Source organism: Typopeltis vanoorti, chromosome 2 (assembly GCF_054136105.1).
Source record: "Typopeltis vanoorti isolate ZY-2024b chromosome 2, IOZ_Tvanoo_1.0, whole genome shotgun sequence".
In the NCBI taxonomy this organism is placed as follows: Eukaryota; Metazoa; Arthropoda; class Arachnida; order Uropygi; family Thelyphonidae; genus Typopeltis; species Typopeltis vanoorti.
Window position 1 is genome coordinate 164,495,333 of NC_143550.1, and position 14,550 is coordinate 164,509,882.

Below are 14,550 nucleotides of genomic sequence, written 5' to 3' on the forward strand. Positions count from 1 at the left end.
ATGTGGGTAACAAAGGAATCCTGTTCCAGAGATCAAACAAAAGACAAACATTTATCCAATCTAGTCATTACTCTATTCTTTAGGTAATTTAATTTTACATTACTTTCGATCCAAAAATAAAAAAAACTGAATAAAGAAATAACAGAAAAAAAATATAAAAAGCTGCAATATAGTATTAATTGTAATTTATTATTCGATCGTACTTACGGGGAAAAAAAAAAAAAAGAGAGAGAGAAAAGAAAAGTGAATAAATATTATCCCAGGAATGTAGTATTGAAATTTGCCCCGAAACAGACCATTTTTAAAAATCTGATTTCAGTAATAAAAAGCAAGTTACCCCTTCGAGATGGCTGCGAGCATTCTGAGATTATATGTGACGTTGAGAAGATTTTAGGCCAACCAACTCTAAAATCTTGTGAAGATTTCTCGTATGTCGAATCTAATTCGATGCTTTGTTAAAATCAGCTGATAGCTTTGACAGGAACAGATTAATAGCCCTCCAAATTACATTTGCCACTCTATTTAATCTAATTTAGCGTTCTTCTCCTTTCCATTCATCTCCTGCAAATGTTGACTGTATGTAATTCGCGAACAAACGATTAGAAAAGACTTGTTCTTTCTCTTTCTCTCTCATCTGTCCATCTCGTAGTCGAAAGAGTTCAAAAGAAAGGGGAAAAAAAAAAAAAAGAGAGCATAATTTATTCTCTGGTTGGTATTCAAAGAACGAAAGTGAAAAGTACATATTATATTACGTTCATTTGCGGGGCAATTTTGAATTTATTTCTCTATGCAACGTTCCCTCTTTTCTCTTTCGACAGAATGTGACTGAAGCGCTAGGAATGTGCTGCGGTGAAAAAGTTAGATCCGGGGTTCTCATGATATCGCATAACCATCCACAATAGCGAAAAAATGGAATATTTAGAAAAACATGCAATTAGCTTCCCAATTTCTTTGTAAGGGGATATAGGATGGCACTGCACATCTACCCCTACTGAAAAAAAAAAAAAGGATAAAAAATTGTAATAACCAAAGAATGCCATTCGCCTTTTTCTTGTTCTTTCTCCTAGCTGCTTTATACTTACCATTGTATCTCTCCTTGTTAAAAATTTTGGAACCTGTTACTTTTCTTCTTACTATTTTTTTTTTTTTTTAGTGAAATGAGGTTAAACATCAAATACAGTTATATATACATAAAAAATAGCCAATCCCTCTGTATATAAAAAACGAAAATCTCGTCCATATCTTGGGTAACATTTGGAGAGTAATCCTTTGAGCGTAGGATATGGTGAAATTACAATTCTACTGTAATTCATTTCATCGTTAGAATTATATTATAATGATAAAAAGTTACATAACAAGTCTCTGAAGTCCCTTTACAAGATCTACAAATATGGGATTGGCGAAGCGACAAGGTTAACAGACTATAATAAACAAGGTTAATATAACTACACATTGTTTCAGTATTTTATTCTAATATCTTTAAGTGAAGGCATATTTAAATATTAAAACACACATGTGACAACATAAAACATAAATGACGTTCATCCAACATCGCTAGTAAACAAAGTAAAAAAAAAAATTGCAATACTTAATAACATACACAGGATTTTATGTCCGATGGCTCTGACAGATAAACTTTTTTATGAACTGCTTAAATATCTATTTAAGATTAAGCGTATCCTTCCTATGACGAAATTCTAAGTCGTCCAGATACTGATGAGGATAAGTGCACACTTCGATATCTAACTAAAATATTTGAGACTGGATGTGAGTTGAGTTGTTTTGAATTATGGCTGGAGTAACTAAACTGATAGCTCATCTTTAACTGAAAAGTCATGAAAAAAGTTCTTCACATCGTCCTAGACTGGATTTGAACCCAGATATTTCCAACAAAAGAGAATCGTTGGATGCAAAATTGAATGTAAATGAAATCTAGACCTGGACTGCTAACAATAAGATAATAAAATATTATACATTTTTCTCTCGTTACCACGTAATATTTAAGAACAAAAACACGCCAGCTAACCTTAAAGTCACAAATAGATTCATCAATGATTACTAGAATGTCTTTTTGCTCAAGATTTATGATACTGAAATGGCCGAAGATGAGATATGATATTTGAAATGTGATAACCATATTTTTAATGAGTGTAATTATTATATTAATAATAATTTTGCACGGTTCGTAAAGACTAATGATAGAAATAAACGTATTTATTATTGTTACTGTTGTCGTCGTTCTTATTATAATAAAAATATTCATTCTAATTATAGCACCATTCTTAGCACTATTATAGTATCAACAGCTCTTAGCTGCTAAAATGATTATCTACGCCATTAAATGGTCAAATTTAACTGTTCGGTAAGCGCAACATGCGAAGCATCCAATCAAACTATCATCTTTACAAAATGTTGAAATTATAAATGATATTCCTCCCTCCCTTTTTTTTTTTTCCTTTCAGGATGCTTTAGCTATAATTCACGTCCACGATGAGGGCAATAAACTCGGGGATACCTGCAGAATTCTCTGACTCTCCATACTAATCTAAAATTAGCATACATACATTCCATTTCCTTCTTTTTACTGACGGAGTTCAGCAGTGAAGTTCGCATTTAAACGGAAGCGTAAAATGGAAGAAAGGATGTAAACCATCAGATAAAAGGGAGACAAAGGCAAAGAGACCGACGTTCTTGTCACCTACAGGAAAATGCACTTCCGAATTAGATTTCCCCCACAGTTGACTCCTCCTTCCATCACTCATAAAATGTCACTATTGGTTAGTCTCCCGTATCACCATCTTAAAGCACGTGCGCTTATGGTACAATGCTGGCAATATCGGGTGCTAAGTGCAGCTGACAACTCGGGGTAGAAGGGGGGGGGGAGGGTTGGTGGATGGCTTGCCGCAAACAGCACGCGGAACGACCGCCAATGACATGATTAAGAGTAGTTTATTTTGTTTCCCTAATGAACAAGTTTGAATAGCTAGTTCTGTTTTTGAAAGCTGTTTACCAGATACAGCCAATTGCAAAGCAGTGTGAAATCCAGCCGATGTACCAGGAGGGGATTTCGCAACTAAAATTCTCTCTCTCTCTCTCTCTCTCTCACACACACACACACACACAGTTTACGTATTAAAAAAGTCTTACTTGAGGGCTGGGGAAGAAATGCGTGTCTCTTTTATCTATTCCTTCCATCGGTAGCTTGTAAATCGCTCTCAGAGAGAGATAAGCCTGAATTCCACAGGCCTAGACGCTGACATTTGTTACTACATGTTCGAGATCGAACTACAACTCGTATAATCAAGATCTTATGTTCTTAATTTAGTAAATTCCAATATTCGGTTTGCAGAGCGAAGATTTTATCGGTGTTTCTGTGTTATAATTAATTTCTTGTGTTTCTATTTTCAAAAATACAGTCTGTATTTTTATAAATAAAAATACTTGTAATATCCAGAGAAATGAAATATCAGGCTTATTTTTTCCAAACATATTTGGAGGATTTAATTCACAGTTGAATCCAGGAGGGAAGAAAAAAAAAAAACATTCATATTTTTCTCCGAACTCTGAATGGTCGCACCACGAAATGGGGTGGGGAAAGAGACGTCAACTGTCTGCATCATGTAAGAATGATATGATGTTTAAGAAAATATTTTAACAGACCGATTCTCACGATTAGAGAAGCAGAAGCAAATTCCAAGAGTTGATATGGTATCAGCAATTTGGATGGTTTAAACATGCGGCAAGTGACAGCAAAAATTCGTTCCAAGGATTCTCACAGAATATCAGATTTAACAATCTCAGAAACTTTTTTTTAAACAGGCAGATGTTGATCTACACTTCACATCGAGTATCCCCCCCCCCGCCTTTTCCAAACTTGAAAATTCCTCTGACAGGAAGAGTTTTTAGGTCATCGAATCAATTAAAAAAGTTTGCATCACCTTTGCCAAGAATTACCTTATTATTATTATTATTATTATTATTATTATTATTATTATTATTATTATTATTATTATTATTATTATGGGACTTTCACAACGAATGGCCGTGTGGAAATCACGGTAGAAGCAACTAAGGCTTGAGGCTCGTGTTATGTCTGTTAATAGCGTGTTCTTCTAGCCACTTTGCCTGGTTTAAGTGATGAGAACCCAGCGATTCTACCAAATATAAAATAAAATAAAATAAAATAAAAAAACGGCTCCACAAATTTCGACAACGATCCTAAATTTCCTCACATTCCGCCCAGCAAACTTTGTTACATGTTCTCTATACTCTGATTATTTCGAAAGAAAAAAAAAAAAACATTCTAGATTAAAACAATAACAGTTTTAGTAAATAAAATTTATTTCTAGAAAACACAGCAATAAATTGACCTACATCACTTGACAAGGAGATTTAACAAATAGAATCGTGATCTCCGTTTCTCTGTCATGTAAGTTTTTGATACATGAATGCAGATGAGCAAAATAATAACATAAAATTGTGCCGAAAAACTATTCACACTAACCTGACAGTAAGCTATCGATAACTGTAGTTGGTTCCTCCTTAGCGCAACTACACCGTGGCTTACTGCGGGAAAAACAGGTCTTTTACTCACATTCAGTCATTCCGAATAAAGGTGTCGCATGATTAAGATCCCTGAAATTTCTGGTCACTTTTTTAAAAATTATTATCTACTCATGTATTTTATTTTTCCCAAATGCTCGGAATTACATAATTTAAAAACAACTGGTCTTGTGATTCATGACTTATTAGAAACTTGTACGACTACATTTTATTTTGTCGATAAATCTGCGCGAAATAAGGGAGATAATTAACGAAAAACGTATTGCACAGATAATCCCACATGTGCAATCGATAACTATGAGTTTATTAATGGAAACGAGAATTGAAAATAATACGGATTAATCAATTATCATAATTTAAATCATTAAAATACCTTACTGATTAGGTAAACATATTAATATCGACTATAACAAATCAATACCAAACATAATAATTAGCCTTTCGGCTTATTAAATTAGTAATAATAATTACGTGTTTTTTTATCAGACATAATAATCGTATCCGACACAAGTGTTTGATAAAGTGATTCATTTTTTTTTAGTATAATGCAAAAGCAGATGAACTAAAAAAAAAACAAAAAAAAAACGCATTTTTCACTTAATATCTTCGCTCGCCTTAAAAAAACCTGAGAAATTGATTTATTTCATGTGTTACGTATAAAAAGGTTGCAAACCTATTATCAGCATCGTGGATAGACTAAGGAATTTTTTTTTTATTATCATTTGATTTATTTTGGATTTTTATTCATCGATATACAAAAATAGACACATTACTCTTTGCTGATGATCAGATCATATTTGGAAAAACTGAAGACGAACTGCAGAAATCAATTTATAATTTAAATATTATACAACAATATAGCCTAGAAATGTCAACGGAGAAAACTAAAGTCATGGCTTTTCATGGAAATAACCCTGTCAGAAGTAAAATAGTAATAAATAATAAAATAATTGATGACAAATTGTATAAAAATCACTGGAGTAATCAACAGAACCTTTAAAGCTAATTACGTACAGAAACACAGTACAGACTTCGTCTAAAACAATAGTCAAACCTACACTATTATATGGAAGCGGATTCTGGACCTTCGGAGAAAGGGATATACAGAGAATTCAGGAGGTAGAAATAAAATTATTTAGAAAAACTTATCCTATTAGATAAAAAAAGAAATAGTGAAATAATTAAAAATCTTAAAATCAATTCCATAACAGAGTCAATGATTAAATATAGGAAAAACTGGCTAGATCACATAGCAAGAATGCAGAGAGAAAGATTACCAAAAAAGATGTAACATATAATCTTAGAGGAACAAGGAATGGGGACGACCAAGAAGAAGAAGATTGACGATGGACTGAGTCCGGAACAGGCTACTTGGCCTAGAACCTGGATAGGAAGACGACGATGGATTTTTATTTATTTTTACATAGCCCGGAAACCTTGTTTGAGAGACTAAACATGGAACTATTATTAAGTCACTTCATGCCTCCCAATAGGGTTGGTGGAATTCACCTGTCGGTTACAAAATAAACGTGCAATAACGAATATAACATGTAATAAATCTATACTAAAATGCACGCAAAAGCGAAGCTATTACGTCAAATATATATTGATATGTAAAAGCAACACTAACTGCACTACTTAAATCAATATTAGGTCAAGGTCGGTGTCTTATGCGCTACCTGTGAATTATTAACAGACAGTTTATGGAATGGTTTCCTCACAAAAAAAGCTGGAGATGAGTACATCTACATTTTTTATTGGTAAAACGGAAATAAACTAGGGTTTTATTTCCTAATAAGCAAATAAATTCATAATTTTAAATTACAGTTCTAGAAGCATCGTCATATTCGCATACATCAAGGTACAGCTAAAAGGTACAAAATTTCTAATATCGTGTGGTTGTTGATGTGTAACGTATGCAAAAAATATTACAAAAACGCATGCAAAAAACAGCTGCAACACTAAATCCTCCTAAATTAACGCCATATGTAGTTTGTTTCCGTTAACAATTATAAACTATTCAAATGCATCTTAGCATTGAAGGAAATATTTACATTAATATACTGTGGCATATGTTATGAGAAAGATCTGCCAGTGAGATTCCAACTCGTTAATTAAAAATGATGACAGCTTAATATCATAGAGCAGGCATTGCGCATAATTCACTCTTGTTGCAAGTACGCTGCAAGAACTGTATTCTGTTTGTTTGCATTAATTTCAAGAGCTATTTGAAAGGGTTCTAATTAATATGCCATGCTAATATTTAAGAATAATCTGAGAGAACTCATCTTATGCGTGCGCATAATGTATACTATACTTACCAAAATATTACATACTGAAGACGCATGACACTCACCTTCGCGAGCCGCATAATACTTCATAGAGGCGATACCTCACCATATCTGTGGGGGGTGGGGTGGGGAAGCTTAGTCCGGATTAAACATTTACAAATTTTTCAAAAAGCACAAATCTGAAGGATCATTCGTTGGTTGCTTTTCGTGTCCCAATCTTGGGAACTTGCAGCAAAATTCTCAGAAAATAATTATACTGCTCACAGCCGTTGCATTTTCTGTAATAATGTCACCACAGTGCACTGCGGCGAACTGCAGATACCAGCGGTAAACGCCATTACCGAATACGATGTCGTACGGCCAGCGGTAGCCGTTATTATCATCGTGTCGTTTGTGTAAGGGTTAGCCATGTATCGACATCACACTTGGAACTGTTTTCGAAATAGCTCTGCATTCTGCTGTCTGAAGAATCTTGAACAATATGTGCATCCATCCTGCATAAAGTATCCCTTCTGGAAGACAACTGGCTACAGTTTCTGGAAACGGCAACACCTATGGACCGAACCTACTATAGACTAGGGTAGAGAGCACACACCTAGAGTATAGGAGATGCGCGCGGATGCTATTCTAAAAGAAACTAAAAGCGATACTAACTCGATAGAAAAACATGCTTGTATATTATACGGTGAATATATGATACACTATCAATCACACGCTTGCTGGGTCGTTAAATTTCTACCATATAAAACTTTGTCGAGAGAGATATTTAATTGCAGTTGTCATATTAGAGAATTTGAGAGTACAAACCTAAAATACTGTCAATGAAAAATAATCAAAAGTAAACATCTGAACATAAAAACCATCATAATAATCATACGTAATAATTACACAACCAAAATTTTTATGCTGATCCAAAGTTTCACAGACTTGATTTTTATCATTTATTTTATTTCATTTTTTGCTTGCTGCACTAATCCAGGTGTATTCAATGACTTATGCGTATCAGTAGCTTCATTTGTCGGAAGTGAATCATATTGAGTCATTGTTTTTGTTTCAATTTGAAAATTGTGATATTTGTACTAAGCGTCAAGCGTACCCCGGTTCAAGATATACTTTTGTTTTTAGTAGTTAATTCCATGTAATTTTATGTTTAATAGTGAACTTTTGTTTCTTTTTTTCAGACTTATGATATATATTATTAAATAAGTTATTAAAGATTTATTTTTGTTATATTTTTTGAAATAAATAATATTTTCTACAGATGTATCTGAATGCTGACTTCTTATTTTTCTTAGTATCATACCGATATCTTTATTTTTAGCGAAATATCCTATATTAATAATTGTAAATATAGCTAGTGTTCCGTTGATATTTACTGACGCGCAGTGTATAACAGTGCTGGACTGTATAGTGTATTGTAGCCTGCCACAATACACTATAGTTCTCAAAATCCATGACGATTTCATGGAATAATAATAATAATAATAATAATAATAATAATAATAATAATAATAATAATAATAATAATAACAACAACAATATAAGTAGGTCTGAAAATAAATGGATCTGCTGAATCCTGTTTAGTTAATGGCAAGATAATTTTATATTCAGCACGTAAGGGTTAAAAATAAAGAGATATTGTCAATGCTACTTACGTAATTTGACTTACATACTGATTATATGATAGTTTGTTTGTACCGTTATAGGCAGATTGCTAATCATCTGCTTCAAATTCTCAAGGAACATTTGTTCTATTTGGCATTAATAATGAGAGTAGTATCGGGTTGCATTGTATTTCATACTGTTTGATTGAGGTTTGAGAATCGGACCAAGAATTAGTTAGGATAGGGATTTCCATTCGTTTTCTGCTTGTATTGTGATTCGGGTATGGTAGGATAATACTGTATTATATAATTAGCAATATTTATCGATTGAAATCCTGGTGCCAACTGTACCTACATTTAAAAAAATATATTTCGGATAGTTAACAGAATAACCTGAATATTTTTATTTTCATTTTTAGTTCAGTTGAAGACAAAATTTTCTTCAAGAATCATAAAAAAAAAAAAAAAAAATGGCAGACGAGTTTCGCTCGTAATTGATTTTATCCATAAATTAAAATTCTGACAATTAAATGCTTTTAACAATTCGAGAGAGAGAATAATATTATTTTTTTAAAGTAATTCCTGACTCCTTTCACTTACAAAATATCACACACTTCCAGTATTTCCTCTCTTCCGTAATATCACAAAGTGTTACAAGTTATGAAAAAAAATAATAAAGCAAAATAAAAATTGAATTAAATTTAAAAATAAAATAAACACTGAAACTTAGGCGCGCTTTAATACTTATGCCAGTCTTAAAAGCAAGGACAACTATTTATGACGTAAACTGGATTGAATGCTAACAGGTTTGAAGTAGCGAAGCGTTTCGTATTTCTTGATGACAGAAACCTCCATGACACTTGGTAGACTCACGCACAGTTTGTTGTTGCCATGGAAACAAGAAAGCATAAACGTTACATCCGTGTAATGATGTCAAACATCCGAATATTTTATATATGGAGTTATTAAAATGATTTGGGCGATAAGAAATGGGTTTATTTTCGAGCCGATTACAGCACGACCATGAAAAAAAAAAAAAAAAAGTAAGCAAAACAGAAACTCGCCAAATATTATCAACAACTACTAGTTTGTGATCTAGCACATACTCTGCAAATGGCGTTGAGATCTCTTAAGATAAAGCAATAATTACATTCTATCATATTCAAAATTTTTTCCAGTTTTAAAATTTGTCGTTCACAAAAGACGTTTTTCCAGACCTCCCTGAAAGTGACAATATTTAAAAATGACATCTTATTTACAAAGTAAACCTGCATAATATATTAGTTGGTATGAAAATAATCTTGAAAACCATGTGTACCAAAGTACTTGCGGAAATTAGGTCCAAAGATACTTGTAACATAAAACCGACAGAAAGGCAACAATGCTGACTCAGAATCCTCAGCGCTGGCTATTTTATGTGGGATTTGAAGAGATTTGAAAACGTTTCAAATCTCTTCAGGACCATGTAAAAATAAATAAAAATAAAAAGGAAATATATTTAAAAAAATCCTATGGTACAAACAAATACAGTATATTATAGTTTGCAACCTTTTGTGGAAGGAAGTGACATTGAAATGTAGAGATCAAACATGGAACTTTTTCAAGGTATTTCAGACCTCCGATACGCAGTATGGGGGGGTCTCACATCAGGAGATGAAATTCATCTCCCACCTAAAGTCATTCACAAAACATTCATGCCACTGTGGGATTCGAACCAGCCAACCAGGCTGACAAATCCGTTTGGCGATTTTGTACGGAAATGGGATAAAGTACACTATCGTTACTGAACATTAATCTTATACATAAAAAAAAGCTAAGTTATTACTTGACGATATCAGTGAGCGTAATGAATATGAGATATATAAAATGAGCAAAACAGCATCGCAGCCAAATACCATGTTCACCGTTCGCAATACTTCATTTAATTGTTTCGTTTTAATGATTCAATTAAGGGAATAAAAGTTGGTTAACAAGGCCAACTGCAAACGACACTTTAAATTAATTACATACATTAATAAGTATTGTTATTTCTGGAAAGAAATATAATTAGATACATTAATGATTATCAAAAGCCACGCAGTGATGCATTTTTAAGCCACGTGCTGTAGCGAGTTACTGACTCTACTCTTATTACAGGAATCATTAAGGCCCAAGTTCGAAGTGCTTTAACTTCACTTCTAAGCTGAATATTATCGATCGACCACTTTTATTCGAAAGACGTTGGTACGTAGCATAAGGATGCAATTTTCAAGCGTAAAAAAGCGCAATTTGAAAATAACAAATAAATAAATTTTCTACTCGTAAACCTGCATTAGTTATGTCGTTCAACGGTTTTCGTGAAATTTGGAATATAACTGTCTCTTACATTGTCTAAGGTCCCGTGACAAGTTTCACGCAATTTGACCCAAATGATGGTTGAATTGTAAAGTAAAATGCCACAGACATCGCTACATATTGCACTATTCAACTGATCATTTATCTGTCAGCTGTATTATTAAAAATAAGTGATATCGCATGATGTAAAAAGTGATCCAAGTGGGGAAGAAGGAGGAGGAGATCGGCTGCAAATCAGAAAGGTATGTTGTATGCTTGGCTGACAGATCCCCTCTGAAATCTGAGCAAAGCACAGCAGCTACAGCTAATTATTAAAAATAATGCCAATAAAACAGTCGCTTCCTTCTAAACTGCTGCCAACCTACACTTCCTCAGATATGTTTTTTATTATATTATTTCAAGAAAGAAATTATAAAGCTCGTGCTAAGTATGCGAATCAGAGAATCTTACCATTAACAGATAATATTTACATAATGCTGAATTTACTTAAAAAAGTGTTCTAGATGTGTTCATGTTTTCGTATTTTTGAGAAGAAACCGGAGCACCCGGAGGAAAAAAAAACCAATCTCAGATACCAAGATATCAATTTCTAACTTACATCCTGAAAGTTTTCTGTTTTCTTATTGTATATTTATACAATAAGATCGAAAGAAAAAAAAAAAACGATATCTAAGATGTAATTTTTAGGTTACCAAATCGTGAAGTGTTTTTACCATAAAATTGCCTTGTATTATTTATTAACCTTGTAATTATTGATAGGCTATCCTTATGATAGCCCATATTTGCAGCAAATCGTAATACTTCTATAATTACATTTCACTTAGGTTGTCTTTAGTGACTTTTAGGAGAGCGAACAGAAAGTGTGACATTGTGACCAAGATGGGGTAAGGATATATTATTATTTCAGCTTTTCACCATAAGACGTACGTTCATAAAGGATGGCTACGGCTTTAGCTCTTAAGTGTTTTAGAGAGTGCATTCATGTTTTCGTGTTATTGAGAAGAAAAACCGAAGCATCCAAAGAAAAACTCCAAATACGAATAGTTGGGACATAGCAACAACAACGGAACACATAGTTACATGTAAAACGTGACAAAGACGTCAAAGCAGTTACTTAGAAAAATTTCAAAATATTCAGGTTATAAGTGGAGCACCGTAATAGTTTTAAAAAGCTTTGAACCCCCCCCCCCCAAAAGTAGTGAAATAAAAGCAGAATCCGCATATAGGTTGCAATAGATATTCCAAAATATGGTAACACTGTTCGTGTTACGATATTTTGATCTCTAATTTGTGAAATAAATGGATCAGGAAATGTTAAAGAAAAACTTTACGTATTTAAATAAAGTCGTTTTAAAACAAAAACAAACAAACAAACAAAAAAAAAAACAATCAGATGCGTTTAAGACATAGGGAGAGGTGTCGAAAAAATCTCAAACGGTATGGCGTTTTCTAGAAATGACCCATTAATAGCACTTGGGGGGGGGGGGAATGAAATGACTGTCGTGTGAACTGAATAGGAAGTAAGCATTAATCCCCCTCTGTTAGCAAAGTATCTAGAAAGAACACGTGCTCGCGCACAAACACACCATCATAGCAGTTTTTCATACCAGGACACAAAAATAATGCACATCCGGAAAAATCGAAATAAATTGAAGAAAGTCATCAGGTGAAAAAAAAAAAAAAAAAAAAAAACTTTCACATCCCATTAAAGAGCATAAAAAGCGAAGCACATCAAGGAAATTACGACAAAGATTGCTCAGATCGTTACACCGGATTTTTAAGATTCCTGCTGCGGTGAAAAATGATTAAATAGAAAGCAAAATAAGTAGTGTTGTGTAAGATCCCATTTATTAACGGAGATGTTCTCGGTTTCATTCCAAACGCCAGGCTACCCCTGCACAGTTTCTCATTAATCTGGCAGCACCTGGTTTCTAAAATAGCGATGATTCGAGCCTTCGCCTCTGCTCTGTTATTACTCTGAGTAACTTTCCTTTGATACCCTTAAGGGTTTCCAGTTATTAGGATCTGGGGAGAGAAGCTGCTTCAAGAGTCAAGCAATTGCGAGAACACAAAAAGACGACAAAGAAACGCATTTTTTATTACATTTCTCTACGCGTAATCGACAATTGTAGGTGGCGCTGCGGATCGGTGTCACAGATTACCACCTGTTTTATTGGGGAGAGAGAGAGGATTAAATTTGTTTTCATAATTTAGTTGATGTTACGTAGATGTAGAAGAGTGTGTAATCATTTATAATATTTAATAAGTAGTGGCGTTTAATCATCAACTTAGTTTGAGTTTGATCGCGATTACACTTACTGATTACAAAGATTTTATTTTATACATTAATTAGTTTTTACTATTCTCATGGTAAATGTCATATTATAAAGAGATGCATTTTTTTAACAGAAATAAGCTTGGTTCAGGTATTTGTGTGGACATAAATGAAAGGAGAAAAATGTTGAAGAATCATTAGACTTGAAAACTGTGCCTTTATTAAATACTTCCACTAAAAAGTTTTGCTATATTCAAACAAAAAATGTTTACAAGAGTACTTTATAAAAAATACTTTTCCTCGCTTCGCTATAACTATTACTTCGATACAGGCCTGGAAGTGAGACAATCAGTTCAGTCAATCTTGATCCACAGTGTTCCACAAAGTTTTTAATAACTTTTAATTCAGGGGAAAATAAACTGCTCATCACTTCTCATTGTTTCTGGAGTAGTTCGAAGGACATTGGCCTCGTGCAAACTTCTGGAAAACTAGCGGAAACTTTGTGGCTGTCAATGACTGTGATCCTTAGCAATACTTGTATACATCCAGGCTTAAATAATGATTAAAAAAAAAAAAAGGACGGCTTTTCAAACTTTTTTTTTTCCCCATAAACTTTGTAGCCTCAATGGCCCTAATTCTCTCTCAGGAAATGATCAATGAAAGAAAGCTGAAGAAAATTAAAATTTGAGGCAACATTTCTCAAACTAGTAAAGCCACTATTTTAGCTGTTGCGTGATACTTTCAAAGACTGTGGAAGATATTCGCTGGAAAGAAGTTCCGATCAACGAATGACGCAAGAAAGGTCAGCAGTCAAGCAGCTAAAAATACAATTCATAATAAATAAATAATAAAAAAAATCTTGATCTTTGTTTTGGACATTACTGCGCCACTTATAGGTACAACATTATAACAAAATAAATAATAAATTATTAGTATTGTATTACTAAACTCATAGATGTAATCAAACTCAAAACAACTGTGAAAATATAAATTTCGCATGCATTTTTTTTTAAAAATGACACAACTGGAGATTAACTGACTACAAGTTGATTTTTGATTTTTTTAATGCAATTTAAATTTTAGAGTATGCGTTTATAAGGAAATAATTGTTACAATGAGTAACGAAAGAGTGGCGAGCAAACTACCAAAATTGCATATTTTTAAATTTTCTCAAATATGACAACTTTCATCATACTGACTATTTTTAGTGATTTAATAAACTTAGCTCACGGAATATTAGTTCAGTACATCAACTCCGTAGAGAAGAACTTTCTCAGGGAACTGACATGACAGGTGGATAAAAAAAAGCGCTTCCAATTAGTTTTCTATCTATAGCAAGATCCACAAATTACGTTTCCTCGTATCAGAAAGGGAGAGGGGAGAGAGGGAGAGAGAGATTCTTTGTTTCAGGCCGAATCTCTTAGCAGTCAAAGATTAACAAAACACCAAGATTGGCAGTATACAATATCCTACGAAAAGTCAA

General features: G+C 33.2%; 1 protein-coding gene across 5 annotated transcripts in view; it reads right to left on the reverse strand.

The window, feature by feature from the left end:
- LOC150109601 (uncharacterized) overlaps nucleotides 1–14,550 on the reverse strand; it is a 426,121-nt gene that overhangs the window by 255,861 nt on the left and 155,710 nt on the right. The window contains exon 1 of one of the 5 annotated variants that reach the window (XM_090413797.1): nucleotides 6,920–7,269. The exons of the other annotated variants lie outside the window; for them this stretch is intronic. Coding sequence (XP_090269923.1) covers nucleotides 6,920–6,934 — 15 coding nt within the window. The 5' untranslated portion in view covers nucleotides 6,935–7,269. Of the gene's footprint in view, nucleotides 1–6,919; nucleotides 7,270–14,550 lie in introns of those variants that run through there. 5 annotated transcript variants of the gene reach the window in all.